Below are 21708 nucleotides of genomic sequence, written 5' to 3' on the forward strand. Positions count from 1 at the left end.
GTAGATTTACATAGTAACGACCCTGAAGTGTAAACAAACAATTGTATGGAGGGTCTCATACTCTTGCTCGTGACTAGAAAATCATTGTTAAAACAAACAGAAAGGAATCTATGTAGATTAGATGTGTTAATTAAAAGTAAACATATCTATCAAAATGGCTTTAAATACATGCAAATTATTACAGTTGTCCTATGGAGAATCATTTTGTTTGCCAGTAGAAATAGAGAAAGAGCAAGATACATTTACAATTGATGCTGGATGGATCGCAGGAGCTTTTTTTCTTGGTTTAATCGTGGGAATAGCGATTGTTGCAATTCTCACCAAGCCATTTTTGAATGCTTTAAAAAAGAAAAAGGTATTCTACATTTAGATCTAGAGATCAGATCTAAAAATCTAGATGTATATTTTATGTATACTCTAGAAATACTCTAGATCTAGAATTAATATAAACATAGAGTCTAGACTGGTAAAAGTTTTAGATCTAGAATCAATATCTTGAATATCTTAGTCTTAGAATCAAAGAATGACGACATAGATATGATAGATCTGTCATAAGATACAGTTTACCCATGTGACTTTACCAATAAAAATGCCAATATTTAAAAAATTCAAAAGATCTAGATTCAACTCTTATGTTTTTTGTTAATTATTTGTGCATTTTTTTTTAGATCTAGGCAATCTAGCTAGATCTAAGGATAATCTAAACTTACCTCATTGTAGTTTAAAAACAAATAAGGAAGAGTGCAGTATTTTAGGTAGATGTGACATGCGATTCTATATCCAATCTCAGATAGTTATAAGATTTTTTAAAAATTCTACTAATTAAAAACTAAAACTACTCTGTTTTGTCCAATATCAAACTTGTATGTGTGTGTTAATTTCAAGAGTCATTTAATTTTTAGTAATAAAACTTCTTTAATTTTAAGGCCTAATTATAGCAAGAAAAATATCCTGACACTATCGAAGTCCTCCAAAGAGCAGGCCTTCAATTAAGCATCCACACTATCTTGATGCAGTCTCAGTTGCGATAGGCAGACCATGTCTGCAGAATGAATGACTCTCACATCCCTAAAGGACTCCTTTATGGTCAATTAAAGAAAGGCAAGCAATTACAAGGTGGACAAAGAAAATGCCTCAGGGACACCATCAAAGCAACTCTGAAAGCCTTCAGCATTGACCCTACCACCTGGGAGATGGAAACACATATAGTGAAAACTGGCAAACAATTGGAAGAGGATAGGAGATCAGTGCTGGCAGAAGAAAGCATCAGAGAAAAAAATCAAGGCAACTGACACAAGCTCCAGCTGGAATAACCTTCTCACTATGCAGCCAAACAGCCAGCTCAGATAGGTCTCACCAGTAACATGAGGAGTCACAAAACCATAGTGCCAAGCCCTCAGCCCCTTGGATGCTGAAAGTGGTCATCATTGAACCATGATGGATGAACTATACAATTATAATCTATTCTTGAGTAGGCTAAATTATACAATAAGTTATTATTTTAAATTTATGATTTTAAAAAGCAACTAAGGTTCCATTCTATTTTTTTAGATACAAAAGCATATCTCACAATTTTCATTTGTTACAATCTTACTAAAAAAAAAGAATGAGTTGCAAATCTATAGACATTAATAGAGACTTGTATAAGTGAATGAGAATAATACTGCAGTACAATATAATACATAGAGTATCATTTTATTTTACATTATACTGGTTGATATGCTAATGTTGTAGTGTGTAATCTAGGATATTTTTCTGATGCCAACAAATTTCTATCAAAGTCAGAAAAATTCTCATGCTTCTGATAAAAATCAGCTCAGGACAGCTCTTGTAAACCTCAAACAATAACAGCAAGGAAAGTGTTTTTGTTGGATTCCAGCACTCATAGAAAGCAATGAAAAATCTGAATTACTAGCCAAAGATGAGAAAATGAACAACAAACAAAATCCTCTCTACCCAGAAACAAATGAAGAAAATGATAGGGAAATGAACTAGTAATGTGATACCTTTTACAAGCTGTCCTGACATGATCAACATAAATTATTTTTTTGTCCCAGAACCAGACACAACATAATAAGGGAACTTTTATTCTGGAAGATTAAAATTATGACTAGCAAATTTGCTCTTGTGGTGTGTCACCAGAGAATGCCAAACATGTCCTTCAAAGCTGTATATTCATCAAGGAGCCCAGACACTGGCCCCAAAACCCTCCAATAGAAGAAAAACTATAAGAAGACATATTGAAAACTGCCTGACCTGGAAACTACTGCATGGTTAATCTCAAATATAAAATGAGAATGAAGAAGAAGAAAATATGATATTTTTTTGGGATTATCAGTAATTCATGAGTAACACTTGCCTAGTCTCTGTTTTTCTTTTAATAAACTTTCAAACAGTTATAAGTCATGGATGATGTCATCAGTTTAAAATTAGCTAATTAAAATTAACTATTTACAATCAAAGTAACTTCTAGCTTACTTATTATGTACTTCCACTTTTGAGCTAATCTGTTCTACCCATCAGAAGATTATTTTGTGAATGAGGATCATCTATATTAATTGCACTCAAATGGTAATTAGGCCTTCAATATTGCCTGCTCACCTTAATATGGAACTATCTTGCATTTCAGAAATTCCTGTCCATATCATAATGGAACTGTCTAGGGGATGGGGGGGGGGGGGGGGAAAGGTCATATTGACCTCTGATAGTTCCAATTCATAATTTGCATTAGTTTAATGAAACCAAAACCATAAATCTCTTTAATGATTTTAATTGTAAACTTACTCAACTTTAATTGAACTCTTCTTATATATAACTTAAATGTTATGTTTTCTGTATGCTTATTTAAAGCTAAATTTATGTAATTCATTGAAAACCTAAAATGTTTTTTTTTAAAGTTATGTCTGATGGCACATCATTGTGTTGATTGAGGTTAGTTTTTTTTTTTTTGTATGTCTAAATTTGAAATGTGCTATGCTGTGATTGGGCTAATTTATATTTTCATGTGGTAGTGTTAACAATTTCTTATTTATTTAAATGTAATAAAATATATTTCTTTTATTTTTAAGCACCAAGATGAAGAAAAGCTTTTAGGGAAAACTGGGTCTGCTGAAATTATTGTGGCCAAGGATGATAATGAAAAAGTTTGTTATATCTTTTTAATTGGCTTCATGATAGCATTAACATGTTTAAAATATTAATAGTTTGTAAAATTTAAAAGTTAATTTTTTTTTAAAATCACTTATGAAATTGTTTATTAGTTAACAAACTTTACTTCTAATTTCAGCATGACTGTATATTAATCATTGTTATTATTTATTGTTATTATTTATTGTTATTATTCACACTAGAAAAGGAAAGGTGCTAGCAAGTCTACCAATGATAAAAAATCATTCAAATTTCTACGATTTTGGAGAAAGAAACCAAAATCTGTGGCTGGAAACAAAAAAGAGGAAATCACTGAAGATGATGTAGATCCTGCGCTGTTGAGAGGCATGGTAGAAGTGATGCAACAAACTAATAGGTTTGTTAGATGTTTTTAAAATTGGTTTAGTTAGGGTCTACATTTCCCCAGTTTTTGTTATGACAGCGTGATTGAATCACACATAATAGCTTGTAAAATTACTAAAGATTAATTTAATGGATGAGCATGAATATTTATTGTCACAACACAAGATGTCACAACGTGTGTTGTGGTGCCGGGGATTTTACTTGAATTAAAATAGTTGAATAAATGACGATCTAGTATTCACAATAAAAGATTCTTTGCTAAAACACAACTCTGGAACTTTATTTAAATATAAAACGTAAGTACAGCTTATGTACAAGTTACAGATCAACAAGCTCAAAAAAAAACATTACAAAGGCTTTAAATCAGAGCTCTTAGAAACGTGACTATCTATTATGGAATTCTTTCATCGACTGGCCTTCTTTTTCCCTCGTCAATTCTCTGGCGCTAACTCTTTTTTAAAAAATGTCTTTATTTATTTTCAAATCAACCAATAGATTTGCAACATCATAATTACGTCTCGGGTAAAACCTGAGGTGCTGTCAAGGGTCTAGATTTGTGGGGTAATTCCTCAGGCTCAGTCAAGGGTTTATATTTCTATTTACACACAAGCTTTTAAATGTGAAATATACAAATAAATCTATAATGGCATCTGTGACATATTACCCCCCCCCCTCCATTTAGCATTTGTATGGTAATAGAAATGCGTAAAAATAATACATGTAAAATGTCATCATTTTGAAATATAAAAAATTAATTATGATGTTATAACTCATTTGTTTAGTACTAATGTGAAAATGTGTACATGGAAAAATATATTGCATATGAAAAATTGACATAGAAAAATGATGTATACATGACAATCTTCTGAGAAAATAATACTCAATGTGAAATAAATCTCAATATGTGTGAAGCAATGAAAAATTCCAATTATATGTCATGTATCTGTACTATTATAATAGGATATATGCCATAATATTCGACCTGAAATAAAATACCTGAAATAAAATGTACATGATTTAGAAATAAATATAACATAATCTGATGTAAAACTCCTGTGGAAATAATGAGAAAACAGATTAATTAATTGATGAAGTATAACTGGATATTGTTCTTCCTTGACGAGTATGAATGATAATGAATCAAGTGACACTAAATATGCTATAGTACATATGTAGAGTAGAAATGTAAAGTTCGGAACCCTTCTGAATTGCCGACATGGATGTGCATGTGCGTTTTCTAAACTTGAAGAAAAGGTCTTTCAGTTTATGAGGCTGTTGTCTCCATGTCATATTGATCTCACAGATAATGTCTGATTGAACCGCGTTTGAGTTTGGTGAAAATAAGAACTGTCCGAAACCAAAACTCAATTTTCTGGTTGATGAACTTTGACGCTGTAGAACAATGGTAGCAGAATGCTTTGCATTAGAATGTTCAATAGAGCAATGACTGAACATGTCTGAGTTCAATCGGTCAATACAGCAATGTTGAAGAAGTTCATTTGTTCCTTTCTGAAGAAAAGTTGCCCTTTGAGTGGATGGAGGATGAAACTTGGTGTTGTCAATGTTGTTGCTCTCTGAGTTGCTTTCAAATTGCAGGACTGAAAATGTTTCAGAAACACTGGTAAAGAAATCTGCATGGTCTGTAAACACTTTAGTGTCCTTCACTTTCTGTAATGCTATGTCATCCATAGTGATGACCTTGGGAATGTCAAATTGATTTGATGTTGATATATCATCCAGAGTGATGACCTTTGGAATGTCAATTTGATTTGATGCTGGTAATGAAACATCTATCTCAGGAATGGGTGTTGATGATGTTTCTTCTTCTTCCTCAGGAATAGTTGCTAAGCTTGTAAAATTATCAACTTCTGCTTTGATGTCTTCATTATCTGTTTCATGGTAATGTTCAAACATATGAACATGAAATACTCTGGTAACCTTGTTGACATTGATTTCATAAAGCAGGTTGGAAATCTTTCTGGTGATGGTAAATGGACGTTGCCATTTGTAGAATAGCTTGTTACTCCAATCTGGTAACAGTAAATTGACTTGATCTCCTTGAGCAAAATATCTTGATTTCATGTGTTCATGTAATATTCTTTGACTTCCAATGTTCATGGTTGTAATGGCTTCTTGAGTTGACTCACATTCTTTCAAATGAGGAATACTTGTATGAGTGTTAGAGTCAAGTTGCATAGTTTTTCTTTTGTCTGGTATAGCCAAAGTTGATTGAATATAAGTATCTGCTTCTGGTTCATGAGACTTGTCTTGATTGTAGCAAAAATGTTCAATGCATATCATAGTATTTGATGCAGATGCAGTCTTATTCAAGTCTTGATGTATGAAGTCATCATCAGTGGTTAGGGATGGGAAAGTACTTGGTAGGGATGGGCTTGTATTGTCAGGTAGGGATGGACATGTAGTAACAGTTAGTGATGGACATGTAGTAGGCAGTGATGTCCCTGTAGATTTACTTGAGTCATGATGCATAGATTCATTGTTGTCAATTCTGGCTTTGTAGTCTGGTTCATTCTTTGTTTTAGTTATGTTGCTTTTCTTTTGAGTTTGTTTCTTCTCACAATAATCATGTTGACAATGTGAACAATTATTAATGTATTTCTTGACATCTTTGGTCAAGCTAGGCCAATAATATTCTTTGGCAATTCTCTTCTTAGTACTTGTTACACTCATATGTATGGTGTCATAAAACTCATGCTTGGCTTTAATTATTTGTTGTCTGTACTTCTGTGGTACATATATTTGTTCAATTACATTGTACTTGCGGAAAATATACTTCTTGAGAAATCCATCTTCGAGATATGCTGTACGCTCTCTTAATTGAGCTTTCTGGTATATTCTTGTTAATGTTGCATCATTCTTTTGTTCAGCTTTGAATTCGGTATTTTTCAATTTTAATAATTCTCGTTTTAGTTCTTCTTGCCGTCTTTTGTCATCTTCTCTGTCTATCTCAGCTAATTTATTATCAAACCATCTTTCTCGTTCATGTGAAGGAATATTGAGTTTTTCTGCTAAAGCTATGGCTTCACCTATTATGTCTGTTGTTAAAGTCATGTTACAATGTTCTTTTGTTTGATATTCTCTTTGTTTTTCTGCTTCTTTATCTTCTTGACGTATCTTTGTTTGATATTCTTTTTCTTCCTGTCGATGAACCCATTCATCTGGTTTAGGTACTTGTTTTTCTTTAGCTATGTCAAATAATTCTAACCATCTTTGTGTTCTTGTCTTTGGAGACATGTTGAAAAATATACCAACTTGGAATGTAGAAATATAGTAACGTTTTGAATATAACAAATCAATGTTAGTTATGCCGTAACTGGCTATGAAGTAGAACTTTGTTTTACAGTAGAAGTACTACTGGAGTCGTTGTATTCTAGAACCGGAAGCCATATTTAATTTTTTTGTTAGTTTCTTGTATTGGAGCAAAATGTACAATATCTGGATTTTGGCTTTATCTCAGATATAATAATAATATAGTGACAAAGTTCTTGAAGCCTCAATTTGCTAATAAATTCTTGACAGTAGACTTGTAGTTACTGGAGTCGTATGATTGAATATATAGATCTATTGAGCCGAGTACTTTTTACTGGTTTAACAGTTGGTTAAATCTGGTCTTCTGTTTACTTTGTGCCAGACAAGTCACAAATGATTATTTACTGGTCTTCTTTATAATGACTATAATGCCAGTTATTTGCTTTACTGGTCTTTTATATTGCCAGTTATTTGCTTTACTGGTCTTTTTTATAATGCCAGTTATTTGATTTACTGGTCTTTTAATAATGCCAGTTATTATGTATATTGGTCTTATTACTTTTGCCAATTACATATAATAATAGATTTCGTGAGTTAGACGTAACTCTAACGAAAATCTTTATAAAAGAATTATCGATAACCAACTGACCTGTTAAACACAGAAATTCTGTCCTCCGTTAAATAAGAATGAAGTTCCTTTGAAGAGTTTAGAAATTGGTCCTAGATCTAGATCTTGAATAAATTTTGTTAGAAGTTGTCCATAAACTTTTATTAGTCGGAGAGTGCCAGATGTCACAACACACAAGATGTCACAACGTGTGTTGTGGTGCCGGGGATTTTACTTGAATTAAAATAGTTGAATAAATGACGATCTAGGATTCACAATAAAAGATTCTTTGCTAAAACACAACTCTGGAACTTTATTTAAATATAAAACGTAAGTACAGCTTATGTACAAGTTACAGATCAACAAGCTCAAAAAAAAACATTACAAAGGCTTTAAATCAGAGCTCTTAGAAACGTGACTATCTATTATGGAATTCTTTCATCGACTGGCCTTCTTTTTCCCTCGTCAATTCTCTGGCGCTAACTCTTTTTTAAAAAATGTCTTTATTTATTTTCAAATCAACCAATAGATTTGCAACATCATAATTACGTCTCGGGTAAAACCTGAGGTGCTGTCAAGGGTCTAGATTTGTGGGGTAATTCCTCAGGCTCAGTCAAGGGTTTATATTTCTATTTACACACAAGCTTTTAAATGTGAAATATACAAATAAATCTATAATGGCATCTGTGACATTTATGATGAATAAATGCTGAAAAATAATTCTATCAAGACATTTATACAATACAATTGTTACTTAAGCAGAACAATGAATAGACTAGCATGCAGCCATAATTCAATGATATATTATCTATACCAAGGTCATAGTAATACAACATTGACGTATAAACATTCCCAATAACAATAAATACTGGTAACAAAAAATATAGATGTACAAAGTCACGTGATAATCTTCTTTGGCCTCTAACAGTTGCAACAAATCATCTCATGGAAATATGAAGAATGTCTGGGTATTTGCTATGGTCAGAACTATGTCACCCACACAGCAGTTCCTCCCTATCCACTGAAATGATCTGGGATAATCTTACACAATGGTTAACACATTACAGGGCTTAGCTTTAATAATAATGTTACAAATCTCACTATCCAGGCTCTCTGCAAACTGCACCTTACACCACCAACTTAAAAAACTTGACAACTCAGGGCTCCAAAGTAACGTAACACTTTAATAGTTGAATAAATAACAGCCAATACTGTACAATTGGCAACACGTACACTGTACAAATATCTCTCCGATAACACCGTTCCGCCATATCAACTCTTGCACTGGCCTCTCCGTCTCGTTCCGGGCTTGCACTGGGTTCAACAGTCCAGGACTGACTTCACACACTAGGCTCGTTGTGTTGGACTCGATCGCAGACCAAGATCAAGACGCCAGTCGTCTCAACTGTACTTGACAGTACTCCGCACTGAACCATCGTAATGCTCCGTACAGAACCACACCGTTGAACTGTGCTGTAGTTGACCGTGTTCTGAGCCCCTGTCGTGAACCACTTTTCTCAACCGTCTTGACTGCGACACCTCCGCTCTTATATAGGGTCCCTACTGGCCTTCTCGAACCGGACAGAACGCCGCTCGATGTTTCTAGGTGGTCAGATGACTACAACTCTCGTGACGCTCCTGAGCTCTGTTCACGATGGCGATCCTTCCCGAACCGTCCTGTTGACACTCGACTCGGCTGACCGTCGTAGCTCATCACGGTTGACCGCTCGTCTAGCGCTGGCCTGGGGCGATTTGCGTCGGTTGACTACTCACACACCACTACCCCCATCTGTGCCACCACCAGGTTTATAACAATAATAATAATAATCATCTTTATTGTCCGTATGGAAATTCGTCTTACAATTTGTGCATTACACCAAACAAAAAACATTATAACTATAAGAAACAAAAGTGTACATTCACACCAGAACCACTCTTAATTTACATGTGACAAAGTTTATACCAGATTGTTCCTATTTAAAGATTTGATTGCCAGGGGAACAAAAGAGTGTTTGTGTCTGTTTGTCTTTGCTATCAGTGTCTTGTATCTCTTTTGTGATGGTAAAATCACAAAATCCTGACACAAAGGGTGATTCTTTATTTCAAAGATCTTGTTAGCTTTTTTATAGATGTTTGTCTCAAACAACTGCCCGAATGGGGTTTGTTTTTTGCCAATGATTTTACCAGCAGCATTTAGGATTCTATAAAGTTTATTTTTATTTTTAATGCTCAGATTGCCATACCAGGCAGTGATATTGAAACTTAAAATATTGCAGATGTGAGCGTGATAAAACATAGCCAATGCCTTTTCACTAACACTAAACTTATTTATATATAATATTCTTGTGCTATATGTGCTAGCACTGACTAATATGAAATTATATGATTTTTTTAGAAAACATAATTTAAAAGATACTAATACTGTTTAACTTAATATGATTGAAAGAGAAAAATTAGGCATGAGAAATCTAAATATAGGATTCTAATAGATAAATGTAGATATATATTGATACCAGTCAAATCTTTGATGAAGTTTTATTTTATTTTTGCTATATTTGTATATTTAGTTTAAATGCAGAAATTGAGATGGCAGAACAAGATATGACAACTATCATATCAAATGAGAGATCCATTGAAGAGGAAAAAGAAACTGTAAGTTGGTAATAATTCATACACTCTAAAAAAAAAAAAAAAAAGAGAAAAGTTATTGTTTCTTTCTATTCAAAAGCAAGCTATATTGTAAAGGGATGTTTCTTGTTTCATCACCCACAACATTTTAAAGAATACTACATAATAATTTCTTTAACTCTATAATCAATATGATGCCAGAAAAGATTTCAATTTAGTAAAGCATTTAATATGATGCCAGAAAAGATTTCAATTTAGAAAAGCATTTATTTCTGCAAGAAAAAAAATTAAAATGGATAAAAATTTAATTTGCACAACATATTCACAAACATCACTGACATGACCAAAAGATCTATCATGTATCGATGCTCAAAAAGATGCATTCTTTATAATAGAAATATCTTTTTTTTTTGTCTATCAATGCAGTGTTAAATATTTTATGCACAGCTTCTCTAACCATTATTCATTTTTCCTTCACAGTAATTTAAATGCATTTTTTTTTCTTTTTATTTTATTATCATGAAATTTCTTAATATAAGGTTTAAAGCAGTATAGTAAATTAGATTAACTGTAGAATTATCCATTTAAATATTTCTTTCCCAGATAATGTTAAAAACTTTGGACTTGCTTCTTAAAAAGAAAGCTGAAAAGAGAGCAGTTTCCTACAATTTTTATGTAAATTTCATGAAAAAAACTGATGCTGAAGTTAAAGAGTTAACTAAAATAATACAGAGAGAAAAGGAAGAAGCTGAAGAGGTATTAGCTTTCTTAAAATGGTATAAATGTAATGTAACAAAAATTGTACTAATAAACTAATGAAGAATTATTTCTCAACAGAAAACTCGTAACGATCCAAAACTAAGTAAAGATACACAGACTCAGGAAGATGAACTACAAAAAATGTATACATTTTACAATAATAAACAGGTAAGTTAGAAAAAAAGAGTCAAAAATCCTTATATCATGTGAAATAAAAGTACCAGTATTTCAATTAAAGGATACGTGTAAAGTTTTTTCTCTTTAATTAGTTTGTGTATGGATATGTTGTTTGTTTTTTTTTTATTGTATAGAAAAAACTTCAAAAGGAAAATAAAAACAAAATAAGACAAGAATTGTTACGTTCTTCTGGAATGCCAGAATCAGAAATAGATGACATAATGGAAAAATTAGCAAATAATTTAGCTGCAGTGGAACAAAAAATTGGACTCGAGCAAGCTCGTCAGAAAAGGGTAATTGTGCTCATTTTTTTTTTAATTTTATTCTAAATCAATTTTTATGTTTATTCTTTATGTATTATAAAACTATGTAAATGTACCTCAAAATAGAGAAAGCACATAAGAAAATAATTTTCCTCTTTATCTTTGAGTAGCAAATTTACTGAAACTTTTTAAAATTATCAGGCACTGGATCAAAGATTAGCCAAAAGAAAACGAGATCTTGAGTTCAAAGCCTTAGAAGATAAAGAACTGGAGACTGACATGGATACACGAGTACAAGTTTTAAAGAAAATTTTAACTAAAAGTCTTAAAGATGACAACAGAAATGAAAACCAGATTGAAGACATTGTGACAGAATACAGTAAAGAACTTGATGCTATTCATAAAGAGTTTACAAAAGGTTAATATTGTAATTAGACATTTTATAGTTTCCCCACTTCTTTCTTACAAAAGGTTATAGTATTGCAATTAGGCATTCAGTTTCCCCACCTCTTTCCAACTAATGAGAGTAAGTAAATGCATTTTTAAATATATGGCTAACAAACATAACACAATGGTTCTCATGCTTCTTGTGCACCACATACCCATTTTATCACCTTGTTCGTAAAGGCAAACAGAAATTTTGCCCCTGGTGTGTTGCAGAATGACAGAACTATTTCTAAATTACAGATAATCAGTCATCAAAAAAGACAATACATTGAGATTCTTTGACGTACTATCTGTTTGTGATTTGTATGGCCCAAACAAAGTTATGGCTCTTTTTATAATAGACGTCAGGGAGCCATTTATTTCATTAAACTTCCATACAATAATTGAAATACAACTGTAACCAATGACCTAAAATTCCCAATGTATCATAAACTGTGTTGAGTAACTGACATAAAACAGATTTTAATGAACTACTTTACTGTAATGCTGTAGATTTTAATAATCCTACATTTGCACATTTAAAATGTATCTAACAGAGTTTCAGGACAGATGTGATGAAAAATATGAACTCCTCAGAAAAAATAGACTTATGTTAGCATATAAATTACTGAAAAAACAAGAAAAAGAAAAACAATCATTTCTTCAGAGTGCAGAAAAATCAACAAATACTGCAGAAACTAAGGTAGAAAAACATACAACTAAGTCAGTCTTTATTTTTGTATTATTATGTTCTTTATTTATTAATTTGTTATTTATTTTAAAATGTTTTTTCATTATGGCATTTGATATTTATATATTTCAAACTTATGTTAGATAATTGTACTATTTGTTTTTATAGTTGAAGTTAATTCTTTGATTTTACAATTCTTGTACTGTCCCAGCAATATCATGAATTGATGATTAAACATCATATGGAGCAGGAAGAACTTTGTGAAGAATTGGATGAAAATGAAATTAAGGAAATTGCCAAACTAAAGCAGGTTATATCATATGAATTTTATTTCATTTATTAGCTTAAACTATCAAAAATCACAAGTCAACTATCTCATTATTACATAGTGTTATGTAATTTCAATTACAAAAGTAAAGAGATATATCTGTATCTGAAATGTTCACATAAATGTTAAGAAAAATATGTGTTATTTTTCTGTTTAGATAAAAACAAAATATGAACTAATATTTGTTGAAGATTTTCCTTTAAGATGTTTCTAATTAGATAAAAAGAAAAGTATATTTGAATAGATATTAGATGGGAAAAAAAATAAACTAATGACAATTTTCAGAGCATGATAAAAGAAGAAGCTAGAGCAATGGATAGAGAGACAGAAAAACTTGAAGAAAAATTGGAAAACTTGCCTCAGTTTGTTGCTTCTGATGTTGATAGAATACTAAAACTACACAGGGAACACATGTCAGACTATAAAGGTGATTATCATAGTCCAAAATTAAATTATATTCATTACTTTTTTTTTCTTAAATATTATTAAAACATTTTGAAATTGAATTAGGAATTTCTACATATATAGAAAAATGATAATATATTCATATTATGTTGTAGGATTAAGTTTTTATTAATCAGAAATGTCTTAAAATATTCATTTCCTCTACTCATTCTCCTCCCCTCCCTTGACAACATCTATCTACATTTAACTGTAGTTGCATTATAAAGGGAAGGTGCAAAATAAAATAAAAGCAATGTCCATAAATTAACATTCTTAATACTAGAAAATTTGTTATTTCTTTCCTAGACTTGCATTCTTTAAACATTCTAAGTACGTTAAGGTCCTTCTCTTTAGGCACTCAGTAAACACAACTCAGTTCGAGTCAGGATTTGAACTCAAGCCCCCTTGATATATAGTTTTTGCCTCTCATCCACACATAGCAAGTATATGTGGGAAGCGTGGTCGAGAGGCCAAGTGTGCTTGAACTTGGCTTGGCTTGGCTACCTAGAAGGGAGCTCGAGGTTCGACACCCGACTTGGGCAGAGTTGTGTTTACTGAGCGCCTAAAGGCAACACGGAAAAGCAACTCCTAGATACCCCCTCCCCTCCACTGGTCCACAAATGAGATTGGACCAAAAGCGCTCTGAGCATGCTATAATCATGAAAGTAGCGCTATATAAAAGCTATAATAATAATAAAAATAATGTGACTCTTCCTGAATTTAGAAAGCCTGATATATTAATTATGAAGGCTTGACAGCAATCTGAATCTAACTGGGGCATTCTATTTTACTGGCAGATTAAAAAATAAGAATTCAAGAAAATGATATCTTTCATTAGATCATTGTAGCTTTATCAGAAACTGTTATTTAATAATTGCAAGTAATAAACAAAATCAATTTTACTGGTAGGAAGAAAGCAAAGAGAGAAGCAGGCAATAATGGCCAGGCTACAGGAGAAGTTACAACAACGAATCTCTGAGGCTAATCAGGCAGAGGCCTATGATCTGAAGGAGCAAGAAATGCTAAAGGAAGAACAAATGCTGACAGTATCAAAAGTTTTAGCTATAAATATGGATCTTACTGAAGAGTAAGAAGACCTTTATTATATTTAAATGAAACCATTATAAGATTTTGTGATGGTATGCACCGGTACGGCATAATGGCACCTTTTTGAAAAAATTATTACTTTTCTTGTATTTTAATGTATTTTAATAATTTTTAGTAGTTTAAAGTTAGGCAATCAACTACTGAGTACCGGCTCCTATTTTTTTTTTTCAAAAAAGGACTGTATGTGTGTGTGTGTGTTGTTGTTGCTTGTTATGGTATCTATATATAACAGTCATTTCAACAGATTTTGTTTTTATTTGACATACATTCTTACAGTGCTAAAAACAGAATTTTAAAAGAGCACGAACAAAACATGCAAGTCTTATCAAACCAGCTACTCACAAGTAAACTTAGACAACAAAAAAGGTAGATTATGTGTACAAAATACAATAATTTTAATTTACCTTTTAATAGTAATTATTTTAAAAAGGGTCAATAGTCTATTTAATTACCAGTAGTATAATTTTTTGAAGATATTAAAGAATTAATTATTCTTACTTAACATCCTTTAATATTCCATTTAGTCTAGATCATTAAAAAAAAAAAACTATTAGAAAAATTGATTTAATTATAAGCATGGAGCAACTAAAATACTCAACACCAAATTGTCTGGTGAGAACAAGGTGATTTGTATAAATTTTTGGGTCATCCCAATAACACATCCCACTTTTGGTGTCATTTACCAACATGATGTAGACAGATTGACAAAAACATTGATAACCAATTGTCTTTGTCCTTACTTCAAGTCTTCTGATGTAAAGAATGAAGACTTTGGTCTACAAAGTATTACATTATGTACAAGCCATACATATTAAAACAAGAAGTAAGCTGCCTGCTTCTAGCATTAATCTGTCTTCAGCTTATAGCATTTTAACTACACTCCATTGAATCTGAAAATACTATCTATTTGGTTTGAATGATTAAAACCATAGTATTCCCAATGTCCGGGTGTAAGTAAAAGGTATTGGATTTTTTAAAATTAGACTATACCATTCAAATGTACATCTTTTAGACAAATTATTTCTTAGTTAGTTTATTGGCATTAAATGTTGAGATTTTTTTGTTTTTATTTCACATTTTATTTAATTGTAAATGGTGCCAGCAAAGAAATGTCATTTAAATTGTTTTATATTTTAGCCTGGAAATAAAATTCAATCAACGAAAAGTTCGACTAATGAATCTGAAACAAAAACAAGAAGAACTTACAAGATCAACTAAACAAGATAAAAAGAGTGACCTTGAACAACTGGTATGTGAAGAAAATCATTATCATGCAATAACAAAGGACTTAATTATATTCAATTATTCTCTGGTATGCAGACTTTTGTGTAACCATTTATTATTTTCAATAGTTTGCTCATTTATAATGAGCCTAAACAATGTAATGCCAATCTTATGTTGATAAAGGCTGATGAAATTGCCAAAGAAGAAGATACACTGGAAGCTGAAAAGAAGAAATTAATATCTGAGCTGAGACAACAGCTAGCTAAAGAGACAGAAGAAGCACTTAAATTACAAGATGATGAATTAAGTTTATTAATTGGCCGACTGCAGGTAATGTTCCTAAAACTTTCTATTTTAGCAGAAATATTTCTTTATTAGTTGAAGTACTTAGCAATTTCACATACACCCTACCAGCCAGTTAATACTTGAAAGCATTAATGCAATAGAGTTTGTATTTTTTTTAGGTGGGCCAAGCCAGACGTAAAGCAATCCTGGAAAATCAAGACCAGACTCTAAAACAACTTCAGGTAGTCATAGAAATATTTAGATTGTTGCTTTCCTCTTCAATATAAAATGCTTGAGGACTATTCTTTTTTTTACACTGTAAATGCTTAGAACAAAATCTTTGGAGCTTTTAAATACAGACTATATTGTACCAGTAGTCCAATAAATCAGCTGTTTATTTAGATTGAATTTTAATGAAATAAAACAAATCCTCTTTCATAATACTAAACCTTTATTTGGACCAGTTCCTATTAATTACTCAGATTTAACGTGAAAATGAAAGAACTATTTTATGCCGCCTGACCAGCAGTAGTGAACAACAGACTTGGGCTGATCCTTAGTCAAATAATGTTCTTAATTTAGCTCATGCTGACTTGGAAAAGGTAGATCAACAAAAGACGCCTCTGATATCTACATCTCTGATATTTAAGAGCTCAAAACTTCACTTACAAATGCTCTAAAAAAAATGCTACTCATACTGCTTGTCAATGGATCCCAGCACACCAATCATGGGAAATGAATGATAAACTGAAATGCTAATTTACCATATAAAATGCTATTGAAACATAATGTATACCCCTCCATTTTAAAATCACATTGGTACATTAAAAACTAAAGACATTATATACGGGTACCAGTAGTTACAAACTTTCTAGAATGTTTATTTTTATTTCAAGAAAGTATTGCAATAAAAAAAAAAGAAACCTGCCTAACTGCCCAATCAGTTGTAAATTTTCTGACATATTAATAATCAACCCAATGGTTATAATTAACAATGAAACTATATTTTTATTGTCAGTTTTTCATGAAATGTACATGGACATATACACCATGTTTTTTTATGGGTTTTTTTGTCTACTATGTAGCTGTCATCAGTTTATTTACATCCATGAAACTTTGCTATGGATTGAACAAATATAAAAGCCCTTGAAGTTAAATAAAAAATAATAATTATCAGTTCCATGCATTCTGACATAAATTTCATATATTCCTTCAGAAATTAACTGTTTTGTTAATGAAATAATCTTATTACACTGACTTATTGGTAATAATAGTGCATAAAATTAGTTTACCTAACAGTGAGGTCTGTTTATTGTGATTTAGTTCATGTATGTACCTTGATATAATTACTATGCATATTTACAGGAAGATTTAGATAGAAAAATGTCTTCTGGAGTATCACTACCATCTTCTCTGACAGACCAAATAATCCAGCAACATTACAATCAAATGAACTATCTCAATGAACAACTGCAGCAAAGAAGAAAGAGACAAGAGAAAACTATCCTTGAAAAATTAAGAGTTAAAAAAGAAAAGATGGAAGAGTTAGTATCTAAACTTTCATAACTCTTAAAAGCAGTGCCTTTTTTTTGTGACGGTACGGCATATGAGCACTTTTTTCAATGTGGGGAAAAAACTATTACTTTTCTTGCATTTTAACATTTACTCTTAATTTATTAGTAGTTATGAGTACTGGTTCCTATTTTGTCACAAAAAAGCACTGCTTAAAAGTACTGGTAATAGTTACCAGTGTGAATTTCTGTATTTATTTGAATAAAAAATATTTTTCAAATGTTAATTTTTTTAAAATTATAAGCCTGAACATTTTTAAATCAAAATAAGTACCTGCACTTAATGCTTTTGTTAATAATAATGGTCTCAAAAAGCCACTAATAATTCCTGTTATAATTTCTAGAGATATTGAAACTCAATTAGAAGAAAAGGCTCAAGAGGAATACACCACGCAACAAAGAAGAGGAGCTGGGTAAATAAGATTTTTTTTTTACTTTTTTACTATTCACAATAAATATGTTTCAACTACACATTGACAAGTTTTTTTTTCCCTTGAAAAGAAGCCACATTTAAGAGCCAAAACTTCTGATAGATAAATTAGTGCTAAAAAATTTATTTGTTCACTTTTTAATATTTCACTGAATTAAAAAAAAATGTATGACCACCAGGAGTCAAAGCCAACCACAAACCTACACATGATTTAACGTCATAAAGGATAAACACATATATTCAACCAAAAAGCCACTTATGATTGAGTGCTGAATGCGGTAAAGACAAGGTCACACGGGATATAAAGCCATATATGATCAATTAATACAAAGCTAATATGATGAGCACATTACACACATATTTGTCCAACAAACTCCAATCCACACTTGATGAGTTAAAGCTACTAAGACACAAAACCGCACACACACAGTGTTCTTAGCTTCTGGCCTCCAAGAGAATATTATCTTAAGTACCGGGTATCACTCATTGTACATCATCAGGCTTACAATTTGACATGCTTAATATAAACTGTCCTTGAACTGTTGCTAGCTCTCATTAGAACATTTCTTAATACACATTCTACCAACTGGAAAACAGAAAATATCTTGTGAAATCTGGTTAGCAGAATTTACTATTATCTAGTTGTTTTTTTCCCTAAGGTTTGCAAGTCTGGCTCTAATGCAAGTCTATCTAGACCAGAGACATGCCAAGGCTATGCAGGATCTAGAAACAGAAATGTATGCAGAGCTGGAGAAAAGCAAGAATGAATTAAATACCCAGCTAGAAGAACAACTGAAGAAAGATTTGGAGGTAAGCCTGCCTATTTTACATAAGAAGACTGTTTAAGAAAGTTCTGCTCTCAACAAGCATTCTTCATTGTCTTTACTACTCTAGATAGTTTGATTTTTAAATGCATGTTAATGTAAACATGTCTTAAATCAAGGCCAAACTTCTGAACAATAAAAGTGAATGGACCTCATTCACCAATCGTAAACAAACAACATTTTGCAACATGGTTGTCTATATCTTCTATACAAATTACGCAATCTAAAAATTTTCATTGTTTTATCAATATTATCAGGTGGCTAAATGTTGTTTGTTTACTATTGGTGAATGTAGTCCATTGTAGTGGGTATTAAGTACCTGGTGCATACATTTTTTGATCATTAATACATCTGGTAGACTAATAAGTAGTGTTCAAAGTTTTAATAGGGGAGATTTGTTAGGTATTTTTAAAAAAATGTTTGTTCATTGCACTGGCAGTGTTACTACAAGATAAATTATTTTATACAGGGTTAGTAGCACTTTTCCAGGACATAATTTTAGGAGTTTTTTTAAGGAGGAAATTATTATGCATATATATATAAATGTTTGTGTGATACATTGTAAAACATTCACAAAACTATGCATTTATCAAATTAATTATTGTTACTTGATTTAGGAAATAATAAATATCTTGTCACTATTCCACCCAGAACAGAAACAACTTCATCAGCTGTGGTATGTCCACAGAAAATGTAATGAAAGTTATCTTTTAATCAAGTAACAACTTGACTGTCATCCCAAAACCTCAAACTACAATATTTTTTTCAAAGATTTATTAAAGAACATTACAAATGGTTGCTATTCCATTTTTAGCGGCCCCCGTAAGGGGAAAAAGCCGCTATTAGGTTTGTGCAAAATGTCCGTCTGTCACACTCAGATCTCGAAAACTAGAAGAGATATGAAAAATATTATTTTATCATTAAATCCGGCTTGAAAAGTTTAGGTGCAACGGCTACTTTTGGTTTTCTAAAAGCAAACCGTTTAATTTATAAAATTAATTATGCAAGCGATTTTTTCATAAAAATACACCAATTCTAAAACAATTACGTAAATGTAAGGGAGGCAATGTTACAATATGCTAACAAAGATGGACAATTTTTGTGTATTTTCAGTATCACTAAGTCAAATATATTTTTAAAATGTACAGGAAATGTTTACAACAAATACAAATAATAGTTAAAGACGTTTTTTCTGGTCAACTAGCTGCTAAAATTAAAAGAAAACATTTCTGTTTGTTTATAAAGGCTAATAATGCACTTTGTATGTAAATATCACGCACATTTTTTTAAATGGACTTTTTATGCAGCGATTTTCGTGCAGTAGCGTAACGTCGCAACATGATCAGGTGCTAAACCAATTCCTTAAACTTTTTTTAAAAATCAGATTTTATTTTTTATTTTTTGTTTAGTGCCCCCATCCGAATAAAAGAAGCTTATTTTTGTGCGTTTTGTCTGTTGGTCGGTCTGTCCGTCACGATTAGATTTAAAAAACTAGAACTCTAAAAGCTATTGAACATCTGATTTACCCTTTAATGTTCCTCCCATAACATCTCAATAGTTTTAAGTATCTAAAATTGATTGTTCCGGATTTTTTTGTGCAAAACTAATCAACGCCAACAAATGTTTGTTTGCTCTTCTAACTTATATTACATTCAATTTCCATGCTTAAACGTTGCAAAAACACATTATCAATAATATGTTGTTCCGTTTTTTATGTAAATAGCATATTAATGCTAAATCATAATCTCTATACTGACTTATATTTCATTAAGTGTAAAAATGTTCCGGATATTGTTTTATAAAACATGAATTATGCCTAATGATTGTTTGAAATCGCATAAGGCTTTTAAAAAAAAGTAATTTACTAGAATTGATTACTGAAAATTACTTTTTAGACATTTAATTTTCTTGTAAAACATAACATAGAAGTTTTGTAATCGATAAAGAAAGTTCCGGATTTTGTTTCTTACAAATCGTCGCCAGTAATTTCCGAATTTATTTAAAAATCTACTAACGCCAAATAATTGTTTGAACTCCCTCTTCTAATTAATAAACAAATAATCTTCTCATTTACCAAATAATGTTTTTACGGATTTTTATGAAAAATATTTTAACTCACTACTCTCTTACAGTACATTTAACTTTCTACCTAAAACATTAAAAAATCTAATTATCGTTAATATTATGTTCCGATTTTTAAGGAAAACAGAATCCAAACACCAAAGTAAGGTATGAAAATCTCTCCACGTGGCTGTAGTACATCTAATTTTTATACGAGACCATCCAAAAAATTTAATTAACGGTATTACATTTATCTGAAATTCTCTTTTTCCTTTACTATTTATACAAACATCCGGAACAATCTATTATATAAACTTTTCAATTGTGTTCATACCTAAAAATTATTGCGATGTTTTGAAACGTAAAATAAAGGTTAATCAATTTTTAATAACTTTTAGTTGTTTTTTTTATATCAAGATAACGGACAGACCGACTGACAGACAAAACGCAAAAACAATGTGGCTTTGATCCTTTTTAAATAATATCTATTAGAACTCAGTGCACCAATGTCTATGAACCCTCGTTAAATATCTCGTGTAAATAAAGACATTTTTTTTTTATGGTACCGGTACTAGCCTATTGTGAGGTAATGGAATTTTTTTTCTTTGACGTCATATGAATGGACTCTTTAAATGTAATGTTAAAAGAACGCACTCGGTGCACCAATGTCTATTAACCCTCGAAAAAATTGCTTGTATTAATGAAAACATATTTTAGTCTAACTAAGCCGTGTGACGTAGTGTTTTTTTTTCCTTTGACGTCACATGGAATGAATTCTTTAAATGAAATGCTAAAAGAACGCACTCGGTGCACCAATGTCTATGAACACTCGAGAAAAGGCTCGTGTTGATAACGGTGATTTTTAGTCTAGCTAGGCCTTGTGACGTAGTGTTTTTTTTTCCTTTGACGTCATATGGAATGAATTCTTTAAATGAAATGCTAAAAGAACGCACTCGGTGCACCAATGTCTATGAACACTGGATAAAAGGCTCGTAATGATGAAGGCGATTTTTATTCTAGCTAGGCCGTGTGACGTAGTGTTTTTTTCCTTTGACGTCATATGGAATGAATTCTTTAAATGAAATGCTTAAGGGGAGGATTCA

General features: G+C 31.4%; 2 protein-coding genes across 2 annotated transcripts in view; one reads left to right on the forward strand and one right to left on the reverse strand.

Annotated features, from left to right (window-relative positions):
- Window positions 1-15: 15 nt before the first annotated feature.
- The window catches only part of LOC106079941 (cingulin-like), a 28551-nt gene continuing 6858 nt past the window's right edge, over window positions 16-21708 (forward strand). The window contains exons 1-19 of the mRNA XM_056043414.1: window positions 16-355; window positions 3069-3143; window positions 3351-3523; window positions 9955-10039; window positions 10619-10771; window positions 10853-10942; window positions 11086-11244; window positions 11416-11632; window positions 12198-12343; window positions 12543-12641; window positions 12945-13086; window positions 14013-14190; window positions 14487-14576; window positions 15348-15459; window positions 15618-15764; window positions 15899-15961; window positions 17085-17263; window positions 17635-17703; window positions 18380-18530. Coding sequence (XP_055899389.1) covers window positions 155-355; window positions 3069-3143; window positions 3351-3523; window positions 9955-10039; window positions 10619-10771; window positions 10853-10942; window positions 11086-11244; window positions 11416-11632; window positions 12198-12343; window positions 12543-12641; window positions 12945-13086; window positions 14013-14190; window positions 14487-14576; window positions 15348-15459; window positions 15618-15764; window positions 15899-15961; window positions 17085-17263; window positions 17635-17703; window positions 18380-18530 — 2529 coding nt within the window. The 5' untranslated portion in view covers window positions 16-154. The remainder of the gene's footprint in view (window positions 356-3068; window positions 3144-3350; window positions 3524-9954; window positions 10040-10618; window positions 10772-10852; window positions 10943-11085; window positions 11245-11415; window positions 11633-12197; window positions 12344-12542; window positions 12642-12944; window positions 13087-14012; window positions 14191-14486; window positions 14577-15347; window positions 15460-15617; window positions 15765-15898; window positions 15962-17084; window positions 17264-17634; window positions 17704-18379; window positions 18531-21708) is intronic.
- On the reverse strand, window positions 4573-7160 carry LOC129928608 (uncharacterized). Its single transcript, XM_056043416.1, has 2 exons — window positions 5260-7160; window positions 4573-5208 (listed from the first exon to the last, which is right to left on the reverse strand). The coding sequence occupies exons 1-2, from the start codon at window positions 6763-6765 to the stop codon at window positions 4651-4653; spliced, it is 2064 nt and encodes a 687-aa protein (XP_055899391.1). The 5' UTR covers window positions 6766-7160; the 3' UTR covers window positions 4573-4650.

This window comes from Biomphalaria glabrata, chromosome 1 (assembly GCF_947242115.1).
Source record: "Biomphalaria glabrata chromosome 1, xgBioGlab47.1, whole genome shotgun sequence".
Taxonomy (NCBI): Eukaryota; Metazoa; Mollusca; class Gastropoda; family Planorbidae; genus Biomphalaria; species Biomphalaria glabrata.